The sequence below is a fragment of the Hemitrygon akajei genome, chromosome 5 (assembly GCF_048418815.1).
Source record: "Hemitrygon akajei chromosome 5, sHemAka1.3, whole genome shotgun sequence".
NCBI lineage: Eukaryota > Metazoa > Chordata > Chondrichthyes > Myliobatiformes > Dasyatidae > Hemitrygon > Hemitrygon akajei.
Window position 1 is genome coordinate 49,169,312 of NC_133128.1, and position 15,363 is coordinate 49,184,674.

The 15,363-nt window shown below is 43.0% G+C and overlaps 1 protein-coding gene across 1 annotated transcript in view; it reads right to left on the minus strand.

Annotated features, from left to right (window-relative positions):
* Positions 1-12,464, minus strand: part of ccdc80 (coiled-coil domain containing 80) — a 43,388-nt gene extending 30,924 nt beyond the window's left edge. The window contains exons 1-2 of the mRNA XM_073045505.1: positions 10,450-12,464; positions 426-582 (exon numbers count right to left, since the gene is read on the minus strand). Of these exons, the coding sequence (XP_072901606.1) occupies positions 426-582; positions 10,450-12,189 (1,897 nt within the window). The 5' untranslated portion in view covers positions 12,190-12,464. The remainder of the gene's footprint in view (positions 1-425; positions 583-10,449) is intronic.
* Positions 12,465-15,363: the final 2,899 nt, after the last annotated feature.

Genomic DNA, 15,363 nt, shown 5'->3' on the forward strand with positions numbered 1-15,363 from the left:
AAGGCATCCAGAAACCTGTGAATCCAACAGTATCCAGACACGTACTGTGACCTTTTACCAGCACGGATATGATCCACTAATTAAAGATACTATATTTACATTATGTAGCCATGTTAAACAAGATACACACCATTGGCTCTCTTGTTTCTGCCATAATGCGGAGCGTCACTATAGCTGGGTAGGCACACAGGCAGGAATAACAAAGTGTCTATGTGGCTCCACATATGAAGTGCTGCTCTGACTTTTGGAGAAACCTGCGGCAAGCATAATACAGGGCAAAACTGCACATCACTCACAGCAGTGGCATTAGTCTAACACTGCTACAATAATGCACAACTTGCTAAACATCTTAGGCATGAATCAAAGTTATGGAAGACATGCGGGATATAATTTTACGAAGGGAAGGAAAAGGATGAAATACTGACCCATTTGGTAATGATCAATTTTAATCGTGCTGTTACTCAACGGCCCGAAAATGGTGATAATTGAGATTTTTCTTAATGCCATTTCACAGACGTGCTCTAAATATTCATCTCGCTGCTGTTCGTACATGTTGTTTTGCTCATTTGGAGAGGTGATAAGCTATGGGTAAGAAGATCATATTGGAAAAGTTAATGTTCTAAATGCCAATTGTCTGAAATAAAATATTATTTTCATTCATATTATGCCTTTTAATTATCCATCATAATTCAGCAGATTTCCAATACAATAATCCTCCAGTTAACAGTCCATTCTGATTTCACAAAGAGTGCAGTAAAGTTGTAGTTTATTAATGCTTGGAACAGCTTCTTTGAAAGAAGTGTCAAATATTTACTAATATTTGATTAGCAGTCATATATTAACAAATTGATACTGATTGAAGGTAACTCACCTAAAAGAGTTCAGTATGATCACTCTGGACTGATTGGTAGTGCTAAGGGAATTGATAATTTCAATAACAAAACTCAGTAGTTATAGTAAGAGCTGCAGAACAATAAATCAGCAGTGAAAGTCAAGTTGAAACCATGTATTGTGGTTAAACAAGAATGGTATATGGACAGCAAGGTGTTAGAAAAGCTGAAATTCATGGAGAATGGACGTATCAAAGAAGCTTTAAGACAGCAAAGCCTGGAGGAGCCTGTGGTGTGCTTAAGTCAGACTATTTGCTGAATCCAGCAACAGAACAAGGGTTAATTTGAATGTTTATTAAGGGATGGGAAGTGTGGGGGGGAAGTTTCCTTCCTCAGCAGGATGCTGAGATAATCTCATAAAATCACAGGAAAGAAAGAAGCATAAAGCTTATGTCTATATTGGCCCATTTCCCACTCTTTATTGAGGCCTAGCAAATTATTTCACATAACTACTTATCCAATTTCATTGTAAAAACCCTAATTTGATCACTTCTACAGACATTGAATTCTGAATCATATCCAGGCAGTCTGTTTAAAAAAAAAGCTTTTCCTTCTGTCTCTTTCATAAGTGGCTGTGAATGGTGAGATTCAGCCTAGGAAAGTATCTGGAGAGTATCTTGAAACTAATGGGTAATTAGTTGTTGCTCAATATGTCAGGTATGTCTAAATTAAACCTGGGCATTGTACAAGTGGCCTGACAGAGAAGCAATGATAAAAGTCCTTGAAACAAGAGATGAAGAACTGGATATCATTAGCATGAAGATAAAATGCTCTAAATTCAGAAAATCTGAAATAATAGAAAATGTTAGAAATATTCAACAGGTCAGGTAGTAATTGTGGAGAAAGGAAGAGTGATAGAGTCTAAAGGGCCCAACCAGTCCATACCGACCACAGAGTTCTCCCTGCTGGTACCTGTATTTGGCCCATAACACTTCAGGCCTCTTCCTCTCCAAATGCATATCTAAATGCCCCCTAAATTTTGGAAATGTACCCCCTCGACCACTTCCTGTGGCAGCTCATTCCAGGTTCTCACTACTCTCTGTGTAACAAAGTTACCTCTCAGGTGTCTTTTAAATTTCTCTCCATTTATCTTGCATCTGTGCCATCTAGCTTTGGACTCCCCAACACAGAAGACAAGGCTATAACGCCCACCTTATCTATACCCCTCATGATTTTATTAAACCTCTAAGGCCACCCTTCATTCTCCTGTGCTCCAGGGAATAAAGATCCAGTTAGCCAACTTCTCCCTCTAGTCTGGACAGCAGCCTCAAATCTCTCATGCTTGGCACTGTCTTCCCTATAACAGGGTGACCAAAGTTCTACACAATACACCAAGTGCGGCTTCACCATTGATTATATAACAACAACATAATATCTCTGTTCCTAAATTCAATACTGCAACCGATGAATGTCAATATACTAAAGATCTTCTTCACCACCTTGTCTACTTGCAGTGCTGTCTTCAGTAAGCTTTGTCCTTGTATTCCTGGTCCCTCTGCTCCATAACACTCATCAATGCCTAGATGCTCCCTGTACAAATCCTACCCTGGTTTGACTCTTCAAAATACATTGCTTCATGTGTACCCAAGTTCAAATCCACCTGTCATTCTTTAGCCCGTCTCCCTAATTGATTAAGAGCTGCTTGTAATACATTTTAACCTGCTTCACTATCAAGAAGACCCCTAATCAACTCTAATCATGCCATGTACATTTACATCCAAATCATTTACATAAATAACAATTAACAGTTAACAGAGGTCCCTGGGTCAACCCACTAGTCACTGGCCTCTAGTTGATGAATCAACCTTCAACCATCACTCCCTGTTTCCAATCATCAAGCCAATTCTAAAAAACACCTCACTAGCTCTCCAAGAATCCCATGTGACCTAACATTCCAGATCAGCATGCTGTGGGAGTTGTCAAAGGCCTTATTAAAATCCAGATAGATAACAACCACTGCCCTACTTTCATCAACTTAGTACCTCTTTAAAAAAGCTCCACAATATTTGTCCGACATGACCTCCCACACATAAAACCATGCTGACTATTTCTGATCAGGCCTTGATTATCCAAGTGATGGTAGATCCTGTCCCTGAGACTCCCCTCCAGTAACATACTTACAACTGAAGTCAGTCTCACCGGCCTATAGTTCCCTGGCCTGCCCTTGCTACCCTTCTTGAACAATGGAACAACCATTAGCCCCGCTCCAGTCTTCTGAAACTTCACCAGTGGCAAACAACAAAGCAAATATCTCCACAATTTCTTCCCTGGCCTCCTGTGAGTTCTGGGAGTGCACATGGCCAGTTCCTGGGGATGCTCTCCTTCAGGACTGCAACTACCTCCTACTTCATAATACGTACATGGTCCAGGACCTCACTACTTACTACCCTAATTTCTTTGGCATCCAGGATATCCCCCTCAGTAAACACTGAGTCAAAACCTATTGAAACGCAGTTGCTGGGAAATGTTATCTTCATTTCTCTCTCCACGACTGTTACCTATATTCCTAAATATTTCAAATATGTATTATTTTTCATTTTATGGCATCAATGACATCTGTAGAAGCTGACTGTCTGCCTACTAATAATGTATCTGAGGAACAGAAGGAAATAAAGATAGCTTTGGGGAGATTAAAAAGCACTCAATATGATCCAGCCAGATCTGTATAAATGTATAAAGCAGTGTGACAGCAAATAGGCTCAAATCTGAACCCTAAGACTTTAGATGGCAAACCTGCCTGTTCATATCACAGAGAAAGAGTTGAAATGGGAAGAATTACTGTAAGACTAAAAAATGCTTGTTGTATGCTGCCCCTGTGATGCAGTTCTAATGAACAGCATATTTAATAAGCTGGGTATGATAAGCTTATCAATTAGATCTTCTGTTGTTCGTATTTGATCAACTTCTTCTCTCAGCCTAGTGTCAGACAACAATGTGTTAAAATAACATAATAACTTGGCACAGTCCTAGTCTGCAACTTATCTCTATGATTCATTGGTCTTGCATCAATAAATATGTTACAGCTGGAAATATGGAAAGAAGCTGAGGTGGAAGCCTACCAGTTCAAGTACTAATTAAAGCTAAATTTAACTCATTGGTGCTGACAGCTTTTCTCCCAGTGCTTTTAATAATCTGAAATCCAGGATTTAAGGAGTTCAAACAAATTATTAATACTGCATGCACGTGGGTCACAACACTGCTGTTACTCTTTTGTAGCCATTAGCCTTTCATTTGTACATTGTCAACAGCACTTAGGTGTTTGACTCCAAACTGAACAAAACTTCCAAGGCCCACAGTGGAGAACACCGCTGCAGTGGAAAACATTCCAACAAACAGCAATATCCTGCCCAGGGGCCCTGCAGTATTTGTGACATGAGATGTTGAGTGTTAGAGCTGAGCTGCAGAAGTTTCCATTTTACTGTCAGTATTAAGTATTCCCAAAGCAGCTTAAAACTGAGAAAAGCTTCTGTAGTCTATCAAGTGCTGGGCTACAAGTTAACCTCAGAGAAACATTCCCTGCAGTGACCATCAAAAGTCTCATCTAAGTTATTTGAAGATAATTTGTATTTATGAATGAGGCATATCTTCTACAGAGATCCAGCTACAGACATCAGCTGGGTGCCCAACTCCCAATACTTCAAAATGGCAGCATGTAATGTTGGCAGTGAATCACGGCACGCAGCTAACTATGCTTGCAGGAGAATTCTGACAACCCCAGATCCACCAGCTGACAAAGCCCTTAAAACAACCCATTCTATCCACTCATTTGAATGGTACTTGCTCTTGGTTAAATTGGCACAGCTTGAGAGGGCAGATTAACAGTGAGACGGCTGAGGAGCTGCTGAAATTCTTAGTTGCATTGGATTCCAAGTGGAGCACCGCAGGGGCATTTGGCTTCCACCTACCTTCAGACTAGACTCCTGAGCTTATTTGGGGAAACATGGGACTGTCTGGCATAAGCTTGACAATTTTATTTGATACGGGATTCCTGCCACTACAACTGTCTTGATGAGATGCCATGATAGAGAAATTTCTGTGAAATAATTAATTTGTCATTGAAGGGAGCTTTACATTTCTAATTTCCGCAACACTTTACATTTCTCAGGTCCATTGTGTAGGTCCTTCTTTACATCAATAAGCTAGACTGGTGTAGATGTTGATCACATCCACATTTGGAATGATCCTAGTGTCTCAAATGAGGCCGATGGTAGAACCAGGACCAAATAGTTTGTAGCATTGTTTGCTTATCATTGACAGCTGAGGGGAGAGACAAATGATGGACAGATGGAACCAGGTGGGATGATTTCTGAGGGCTGGTGTGACAAAGGCTGGTAGGTGATAGGCAGAAGCAGATAAGGGAGTGATGATGGGCAGACAGAAACAGGTGGGAAAGGGTGATGAGTCTAGGTAATGAGGGGAGGTGAGGAATGGAAAAGGTAAATAAAGGAGGAGGGGACTTGGTGAGAGAGGGGAAGGAGCACAAGAGAAACTTCAAGTAAGTGTAAATTGTAAGCATCTGCTTGACAATGGATAAGATTGAGAATAATTGCAAAATGGGCTACGCATTGAGAAATTCAATGTTCCTACCACTGGGCTGTAGGATATCCAAACACAGTCTGAGATACTATCCTCAGCCAAGGAGGCAGAAGGCAGACATGGGAAAGGAGTTGAAATGACAGGCAACCAAGAGCTCTAGGCGGTTATTACGCAGGGCAAAATGATTATCTTGGTCTTGGCCTTCTCAGCCAAAGGCTTCCACCATTTTGGAGATAGGGAAAGGGCTAATCTCAGCTAATTGTTTGTTATGTCTTGAATTACTGAGTTGGAATGCCCTTGCAATTATAATTATAATCTTATCCATGTCATGGCAGGTGCTCATGATTCACTCCTAATAGAATTACTCCTGTCTATGCTTATCTAAATCAGTTAATACAGCTTCCTATTCCCTCCCATCTCAATGACTTCTTCAATCTCCTAATAAATATATCTGTGGTTTATCGTACACCTACCCTTTGTGGTAGCAACCGCAACAGAAACTTCTTTACCTTCTGCGGACTTTTGGTTGATACCTCATTTTGATCTCCTTTCATCAAGTACAAACGCTCTCTGTATTCACTCCTTCAAACCTTTTACGTCACCCTGTCATCCCACTCATCCTTCTGTTGTCAAGAGTATAATCAGCCTGCTCATTATTTCCTGATATATATACATATATCCTCTGGTATCATCTTTGAAAATATTCTCATTACTCTCTGCACATTTTTCATGAGCTAAAACAGTGTGATTCAAATGGAACGTTGTAGCTGAGATTATCCTAGAAACTCTTCAACACAGAAGAGGACCCATCACATCCAGGCCAGTCTCAAAAGAGTATCTTGGCCTAATCTCATCTTTGGCATTTATTCTGTAGCTCTGGAGGTCAGTATTTTTCAAGTACACCATCAATAATGAGAATTTCTGCTCCTATCAACCTTTAAGGCAGTGATTTACAGACCAACCACCTTCTGGATGAAAATACCCTTTTGCTCATCTCCCCTCCGAACTGATTACTTCAAATTAATGCCCCCTGGCTTTTGAACCCTCTGCTAGGGGAAACAACTTCATTCTATCAAGGTCTCCCAGAATTTGATACTACTCAGTTTTATCTCCTCCAAATCTTCTGTGTTCCAAAGAAAATACCAAACTAAATCTTTTTTCACAAGCTACGGCACATTTTCCAGTCCAGTTCAGTCCTATGCCATATCTTGTAATGTGATGACTGGAGCTGAATGCAGTTCCCAAGGTGAGGACTAACTAGTGTTCTATGTTATTTTTCTGGCATACACTTATATTCTATGTCTCAGTTTTTAAAAAAAGTAAAGCATTTCTTTTGAACCACCTTATTGACCTGTCCTGCTATTTTAATGATCTATGAATTTACTCTCCATAGTCCCTCTGCTCCTTTACAATTTTCAGTGCCTTCAATCTATTGTGTGTCCCTCATCAAGAGGCAAAATCCAAAATGCTTTGTCTTCACCACTCTCAAATGAATTATCTTTGCAAATTTTTTACCAACTGAACACATTTCAGGAGACACAAGAGGTTCTGGAGCAACAGAACAACATGCTACTGGGAAAACTCAGCAGGTCAGGCGGTATCTGTAGAGGAAAATGGACAGTCAATGTTTTGGATCCGGACTGAAATACTAGGGAGGAGTTAGCCCATAAAAAGAGGTGAGATAAAGGAGTGGAACATGAGATAGGTGAGGCAGGGTTATTGGCAGATAGAAGATGGAAGGGTGGAAATAGTGACAGAGGGTGGGATGTGATAGGTGGAGGCAATAAAGGTCTGGAAACGATAGAAAAAACAGTTGGAGCATGGAACCAAGGTGGGGTGGGGATATCTGCCCAGCTATGTCTTACTGCTGTCCAAGGTCTCCTCACCGACAACCAAATGAGTAATATTTGAATTGTCTGCAAACTGCATTACCATGACCCTTACACTTAAGTTAAATCATTAACTTATAATATAAAAAGCCAAGTACTAAACTCCAGAGCCCCAGTAGTAACAACTATCCAGCCACAAAACTAACTTTGTCATTCTCCCTCCATCCATGGGTTTTCATCCTCTGATAGTATGCCAAGTGGGATCTTGACAAAATCTTGCTAAAATCCATGTCATCAATTACAAAGAAATTCAATTGTTAGCCAGAAACAAACTTCCAATAAGCAAAGCACATTGACTGTCCTTGATTAATCTCCGTCTTTCTACGTGGTTTAAGAGGTTGCACAGTCTATTGGAACTTACTCCAGTAATTTGTTCACCATGGAAGTTAATTAACTAACCTGCGATGACTGATTTTATCTCCTCCTCCCTTCCTAAGCAATGGCACAATATTAACATTCCTCTAAGTCATTGGCACCACTCCTGCAGCAAGGAAAATAATGTCCCACTCTCTGCAATTTCCTCCCTTGCTTCTTTTAACATGCTAAAAATATTCATCCAGCCTGACAACATAACTATTTTCAAAGAAACCAAATACTTCCAATTTATCACACCTTCACAGTTCAGCTTCAACACTGAAGACAGACATAAGGCATTGACTGAGAACCTTATCCACATTCTCTACCTCCAAGCCTCACATGTTTTGCCTTCCTTAGTTATTTGCTCTTTACCAAATATAAAAAAAATTCTAGATTTCCTTTTGATTTTACCTGCTGGTACATTTCCCTGATGATCTGACACACATAACAAACTCTGATATATACCAGCAGGGATTTGACTAGCAAACAAAAGAAGGAAACCTGCCTGATTTTCCTCCTCACTGTCTCATATACCAGACACTGAACTGGGCGCCAGGGTAGCATAGCGGTTAGCACAACGCTATTACAGCTCGGAGCTTCAGAGTTCAGAGTTCAATTCCAGTGTCACCTGTATGGAGTCTGTACGCCCACCCAGTGGAATACACAATTTTCCCTCCCCAGTCCAAAGACATACCAGGTAGGTTAATTGGTCATTCTAAATTGCTCCGTGATTAGGTCGGGGTTAAATTGGTGTCTTTGGGGGTTGCGAGGTGGTGTGGCTTGAAGCGCACTGTGTCTCTAAATAAAATAAATAATTCATCCTGGATAAATTTAAGCATAAACCTCTCATTGTTTGGTCTGTATAGCTTAAGCATTTACACACCAACCACCAGGGAACCACTTATATGTGACTATTACTATATCCATATCACATATAATAATCAATGGTTCATTTACTCCACCAATGGTGCCTTATGAAGATCAGTCACCGACTTCAAGCAGTTCTCCTACATCCTGCTGCACTGGTCCAGTCTGACCATCAATCTGAGATCTGTTTGAAATATATAATAGCTCAAATGGCAATGGATGAATTGTAATTCTAAGTACTCTAATTATGTATAACAGTTGAATTAAAATATTGAATTGAATTAAAATGATAATGATTGAGACATACTGCAGCTTTGAATCTCACTGGATTGAGTTTCCCAGGCTACAGTATGAAAATGAGTTTGTTTATGGAAGAGATATCATCTTGCACATAAACCACATTCTTTGTTTGTGTTTTTCTAATGTATTATCCTGAGATTTTCAAAATTAGCAGGCTTTGCTTCTGAATGTTTTTAAAACCTATCTTCTGTTAGGAGTTCAAAGGTTAACCCATACAACATCAGTTTCAGTCCCAAGACTCTACCACATATAAACAACATATAACAGTTCAAAAAATTTGCTCTGAAATGTAACTTTTCAAGTATTATAGTACTTGCACCTCTCCATGTATCTTTTTTGACTATGAATGACTTTGTGACCAGACCAGGCATTAAGTAGATATATCAAGACTTCCTTTTGGTGAGCCACCAGTTGTAACACTCTTTCTATCTTTTTATCATAATTTCCTTGTAAAGCTGTCAGGCCCAAGGATGGACTGGTGTTCAGGTTACTGCTCTGTGAAGTTCACCTGCCTCAGTGCTGAACTGGCCCCGTGGCTGTAGCCTGTAGCCATCAGGCTCCTGGACTGGCTGCAATGCTGAACTGGCCCAGTGGCTGTGGACTCACTCTCAGGGACTCTGCAGTTCACGCTCTGTGTGTTACTTTGCACATTGGGTGTTTAATGGTCTTTGTTGGGTGAGCTTTTGTGTGGGTTCTATTGTGTTTCTTCGTTTTATGGCTGCTTGCAAGAAGATGAATCTTAAGATTGTATATAGTAAAAATACTTCGGTAATAAATATACTTCAAACTTTTGAACCGGATTGCAGGTAATTGTTTCCTAATGAAAAGTCAGCAACCTGAAACATTAATTCTGTTTTATTTTCCTGAGACACTGAATAACCTGCTAATTATTTCCAATATTGTCTTTTTTAAGAGATTTTCAGTATCAGCAGTATTTTACTTTTGCAGCCATTTAAAAAAATTCTTAGAGGAACTATCATAATATTGGACTGTAGCTTTGTTAACTAGGTTCATATTCACTGATGTTTAAAAGCTAACAGGTATTTAAAGGATTTTACTGTTCCTAACACAATCTAAAATATTAACCGTATTTTAATTAACTGAACAATTAGACACACTGGGACCACTGGGAGAAATATGGGACCAAACCCTGTTGGAGACACTATAGAACTAAGCAGCAGTTTCTCTTCCTATGGTCCCTGGTAACTCATAAAAACAGGTCTATCAAAATTTTAATGCATAATTTTTCTTTAAAATAGCAAAGTGCCTTGAGTAAATATTGCTCTTTTCTTGCTTTTCCTTTCAATTGGTCAAATTCAACACTCGGAAACTACTGAGCATTATAGGACGGGATTTCCATTGTTTGCTATTATCAAATATTTATTGTTCATTAGTCTTATTACCATATGCAACCCTTTCAAAAAACATTAATGGGGCATGTTTTTAGTGTTTGTTTTTGTCCTTGGCTTTGGGACCATGACTTGAATTATATCCCTACTTTGAGAAATACTAATCTGCCATTTGCATAAAATACCATTATGGTAAAAATTATGGCTATTCATCCTTGTCATTAACAAGGACAGCATCACTTCAACAGTTGGAACACTTACTACTAGTCGTCGCCTATTTTCATAGTAGCTGAGAACAGTTGCCAGTGACTTTGTTGTTCCTGGAATCTTCTTAGGTTGTTTAAAAACCCCCTTCTTGATGGTCTTCTTGGGTTTTTTATTATTGTGACTAATTTCCTTTGCAGGCTTAGTTTTCAGTGAGAGTTTGTCTTTCTTCCCTGTTTTTTTGTTCTTCACAGGCTTCTTCTTCTTTTCAGTTTTGACCGGCTTGTTAGTTTTTTTCCGCTCCTTCTTGCCTTTTTGAGGACCACGTTCCCCTTCGAGGATTTGCCTGGTGTTTGAGGGTGGGACTTTCTCAGGATGATATTTATCCTCGTATTCATTTGTTAGGATTTTATTATTTGTAGCTTTTGATTTTGGTGGCTTCACTTTGGTAGGCTTGCGCTGGCCAGGTCCCACTGACACACCCTTCTGGTGGTAACTCCCCTCTTTTTTGTCTGTCTCACTGTACTTCTGTCTCGTGGCCTGTACTTTTGTATAATCTGGCCTCGCGGTTGTTGTTCCTTGGTGGGGCTTCTGAGGTGGCTTGCTGCCGCCAGGGAGATTCCCATCTCTGTGTGAGTTAGCCTCAGTTGTAGATTTTGAAGGAATTTCAGCAACTAGTGCAGGCTTGTGAAATCTCGGCGGAGAGGGGGAGAATACTACATGAGATCTAGTGGAGGACTGTTTCTCAGTGAAAGGCACAGTGGTGGGAGCAGCAGTAGTTGTGATAGTCTTTTTGGTGGTGCTGGTAGTTGTGGGAGCTGTTCTGGGCACAGCAGTCATCCTAACCATTTTAGAATCCCCATGCGTGTTTAGTGATATCCTGATGGGCCTCCTCACTGTAGGCTTTTTCTTTTTCTCTGGCATTCTTTCTTTAGTAGCCTTTGGAACTGTCACCTCAGTATTCTCGCTCTTTGGCGTTGGCCTGGGCTGCTCCGTTTTCTTCCTCCCTCCTTCATCAGCTCCAATCACCTGCCCTTCTACGCCAGCTTCCTTACACTTTTGTACAAAGCCTTTCTGCCTCAGCTTCTCGATTTTCCGAATGGGACCCTGGTCAATGACTTCGTACATTGCCTCCAGTCTCACTGGGTAAGGGTATGTTTCTTCCAGCTGCAGATTCTTCTTCAGCAAGACCATGCTAAATTTACCTCGCTCCAGTTTCAGGAAGTCCAGAAGTTTGAGAACGGTCTTTACGTCCAGGGATTCCTCCAGGATCCTACCCTCGCTGCTGATCTTCCTGACTTTTCCGGCCACCTCGCCCTCCTGGTGGAAAAGCACCAGTTGGGTGACGTGCCTCTCCGCCAGCTCGCAGTAGATGTCGTCCTTGAGGAGGCTGAGCATGAGCCTGTAGTAACCGTCCGAGGGGTGGGGAGCCGAGATAACCCACAGCCGTTGCTTGCCCACCATCTCGGAGAGCAGGCTGGGGGCGCCCAAAGCGGGGACGCGAGCCACCCGGCTCCGTGCCGCTCTGCTCGTGTCTCGGACCATCCCCGGGCGGGACCTTCCGACGGCGATGCCGGGGTTTCGGCTCCGCGCAGCCAGTGACCTGCTATGGTCTCCATGTCGCGTAGTCCTGCGTACGATAGCGGGACCCTCCAGCCGGGGAGTCCTGCGAGCTCCGCCGGCGGGTCTCAGCTGCCTCCGTCTCCCCACCGCCGACAACGTGCCGTAGTCACCCAGCAGCCAGAGCAGCAGTAGCAGCAACAGCGAGGCGAGCGGCCGAAAGCCGGTGACCCTCATCTTCCCACCACCCACTGGTTTACGTTCCGCAGCCGCTCACCTGCTCCTACACAGTCGGATCAGCCCCGGGCGGCGGTCTGCCTCTGTCTGTACCGAGATCCCGTCAAACTCTGCTCAAAACCGCCGGGGGCAAGTGCAGGCGCCCTCCACCCTCTCACAGCCCGACTACTGCGGGATAGCCGGGCTCATCTCCTGCCAGGGATCATTCCAGTTCCTTCAACCCAGAGGCGGGCTCGGCGAGAGCGAGGTGAACCATCTCCCCCCCACCCACCCGCGGAATCGCGGCAACAAAAGGCAGCGGAAGGCTGTGGCGCTCCTGTCTGTCCGCTACAAGAGTCGGGCGCCGGACACTTGCGCGCATTCTTCTCCTCCCTTGCCCGCTGGCTTTCTGGACGTCATTCGAGCTGCCTCTCTCCGGGGTTTCCAAGGAAAGTTAAGACAAGTGGCGAGGCTCCCTCACTCTGATCTAGCGATTGTTGGGAGGTTCAGGGTAAGCGAGAGCAGGGAAGAGAGTGATATCCCTGTTTTTACCCTTTTCTGACTATTTGTCTGGCGAAGGGTAGAGCGGGGTCCCGGCCCCACACCGCCGCCCTCACAAAGCGCAAGCTCGCCCACTCACTCCAGGCTCCGTACGCCGCCCCCCACCCGCAACTCCACACGGGACGCCTCAGTTCCCAGCCCACGGGACAAGGGTGATTTGTACCTGGGACTCCTCTAACTCACCAGCCGACACCTCTTCTGCAACATTACTGCAGGGTTACTGCCTGGGATCAATTAAATGCAAAAACAAAACCGTCGTTTTCTGAGAATATCTGCCATTGCCTCTTGGTCACTAGATGTTGTATCCCCTTCCTTTCTGAGCATCTTTTCATTTCTTATGGTTTCGATGTGCAACTCTGTTCACGAATGCCAAAATGCTTCAAGGATAACTTGTATTTTTACAGAGAAAACCCCAACCCCCTTCAAGAACAGTAGCAAATAAAAATTGATATTAAACAATAGTGTGATTGGTAACTTTCCCTGATGCAGGGTTCTGACCTGAAAAGACATCTCCCTTCCCCCAGAGATATTGCTTGACCAGATGAGTTCTTCCAGCAGATTGGGTGTTGCTCCAGAATCCAGCATCTGCAGTCCTTAGTGTCGACATGAAAATGTTAACACAGGTGAGGGAGGCTTGGTGGAAAGAGCTGGTTTAAAGGAGCATCTTAAACAAGAAATAAAGGTGCAGAGAAGCTTAAGGTGCAACTCTAGAGCTTAACAGTCAAATGATTCCTGTTGGTGAATTCAAGTGTGTTCCGGAGGTGGACAGATACACTTGGAAGGTGTAGGGCTGGAGGCAGTTACAGAGGTGCGAGGGACAGGTGGTAAAGTTTGAATTCCCATTCTGAGATGTTGGTGTGATTGAGAAACTATGTGGGTTCATCCACACCAACTGCCTGTGGCAGCTGCTTCTGTCTCCGAAAAGTGACTGGGAGCAGAGAGCACTGCACAGTCATTGTGGAGACAGACTGCTGTCTTCACACTGAGAACAGTGTTGTGTGATAATACAATCCTAAACAGGATAGACACTGATCACTTCAAATTGGGAATCCACGGACCATCAGTACCGTCAAAGAAGTACATCATTCCAATCTGGAACCACACGGCCCACAATAGTCATCACTCTACCATTAGTGCCAAGCCAATGGATCAATGAGGAGATGGGAAGAGCAGCATCAGGCAAATCTATAAATGATGAGTTGCCAGCTTCAACAGAGGAATACAAATGTGCTCAAACATGCAATAGACAGATCAAACCAAAGATCTCAGACATACCACACCTAGTGCTGGACAACCAGGCACCAAGACCTCTCCATCCTCCACAGCCAGCTGAAAGCAGGGCCCAGTCTTTGTTTGCATGTTCGGCCAGAAGTGCTGGAGAGATGATCCACTTTGGCTGCTTTCTCCTGAGATATTCAAAGGCCATGGGTCCAGACAACATCAAAGTACTCCTATGGGGATAAACTCATGCCTTGCCTAGAAGAAGATAGTTGTGAAGGTCATTGTTCTTCTGCAAAGTTCCACAGACCAGTGAATCAGGCCCAACCATCTTAAGCTATATTTCTTTCATCATAATGTTTGCTGATGATTACACAATGTTTGATTCCACTTGCAATTCCTCAGCAATTCTTGCCTGCAATGCTAGAGCTGGAAAACACCTCCTCCTCTCCATGTTAAACTGAGTCTGTCCCAAAGATACCAATTTAGCAATTCCCTTTGCACCGTTTCTTGACAAGTGCACTCTCTACAAATGCCTGTATCATGGGCATTAGTCCCAAACAGGGAATCATTCAACCCAGTATGTCCAATATGTAAATATGTAACTATGACTTCTTCCCTCTTGTTATACCCATCTCCCAGTTGAATTCCCACCATTCTCTGAATTTTATATAAATGCCAACCTTTCTTTTCCTTATCACAGCTTTGTTGCCTGAGTGATCAAATACTTCACCACTGACCTCATCAGTCAGTGCCATCAGGATCATTGTTCCTTTACCCCACACTGCCCACCTCTACTTCTTACCCCAGATCAACAAACCTGACTGTCCAGGTAGGCCTCATGTCTCTCTCTGCTGCCCCACTGAACTCATGTCCTAATATCTCAACTCCATTCTATCCCCCTTGGTTCAGTCCTTGCCCACCTACATCCGTGATACTTCTCATGCTCATGGTATCCTCAGTAACTTTCATTTCCCTGCCTCAAACGTTTCATTTTCATCACGGATGTCGAGTCCCTGTATACGTCTGTCCTCCATCAAGAAGGCCGTAAAGTTCTCCTTTTCTTTCTTAATAAAAGAACCGACTAGGTCCCCTCCACCACAACCACCACCCTCCTCCATCTGGCAGAACTGGTCCTCACCGTTAACAGTTTTACCTTTGGATCCTCCCACTTTCTCCAGGCTCAGGGTAGCCATGTGCACCTTCATGGGTCCCAGTTATGCCTGCCTTTTCATTGGCTCCGTAGAACAGTCCGTGTTCCAAGCCTGCTCATTGACAACTGCATTGGTGCTGCTTCATACACCTGTGCTGAACTCATAAATTTCAAAAGCTTTGTCTCTGGCTTCTACCCTGCCCTTAAATTCACTGTCAGCTCCCTCCTCTTTCTCGATCTCCCTTTCTCCATCGCTGGAGACA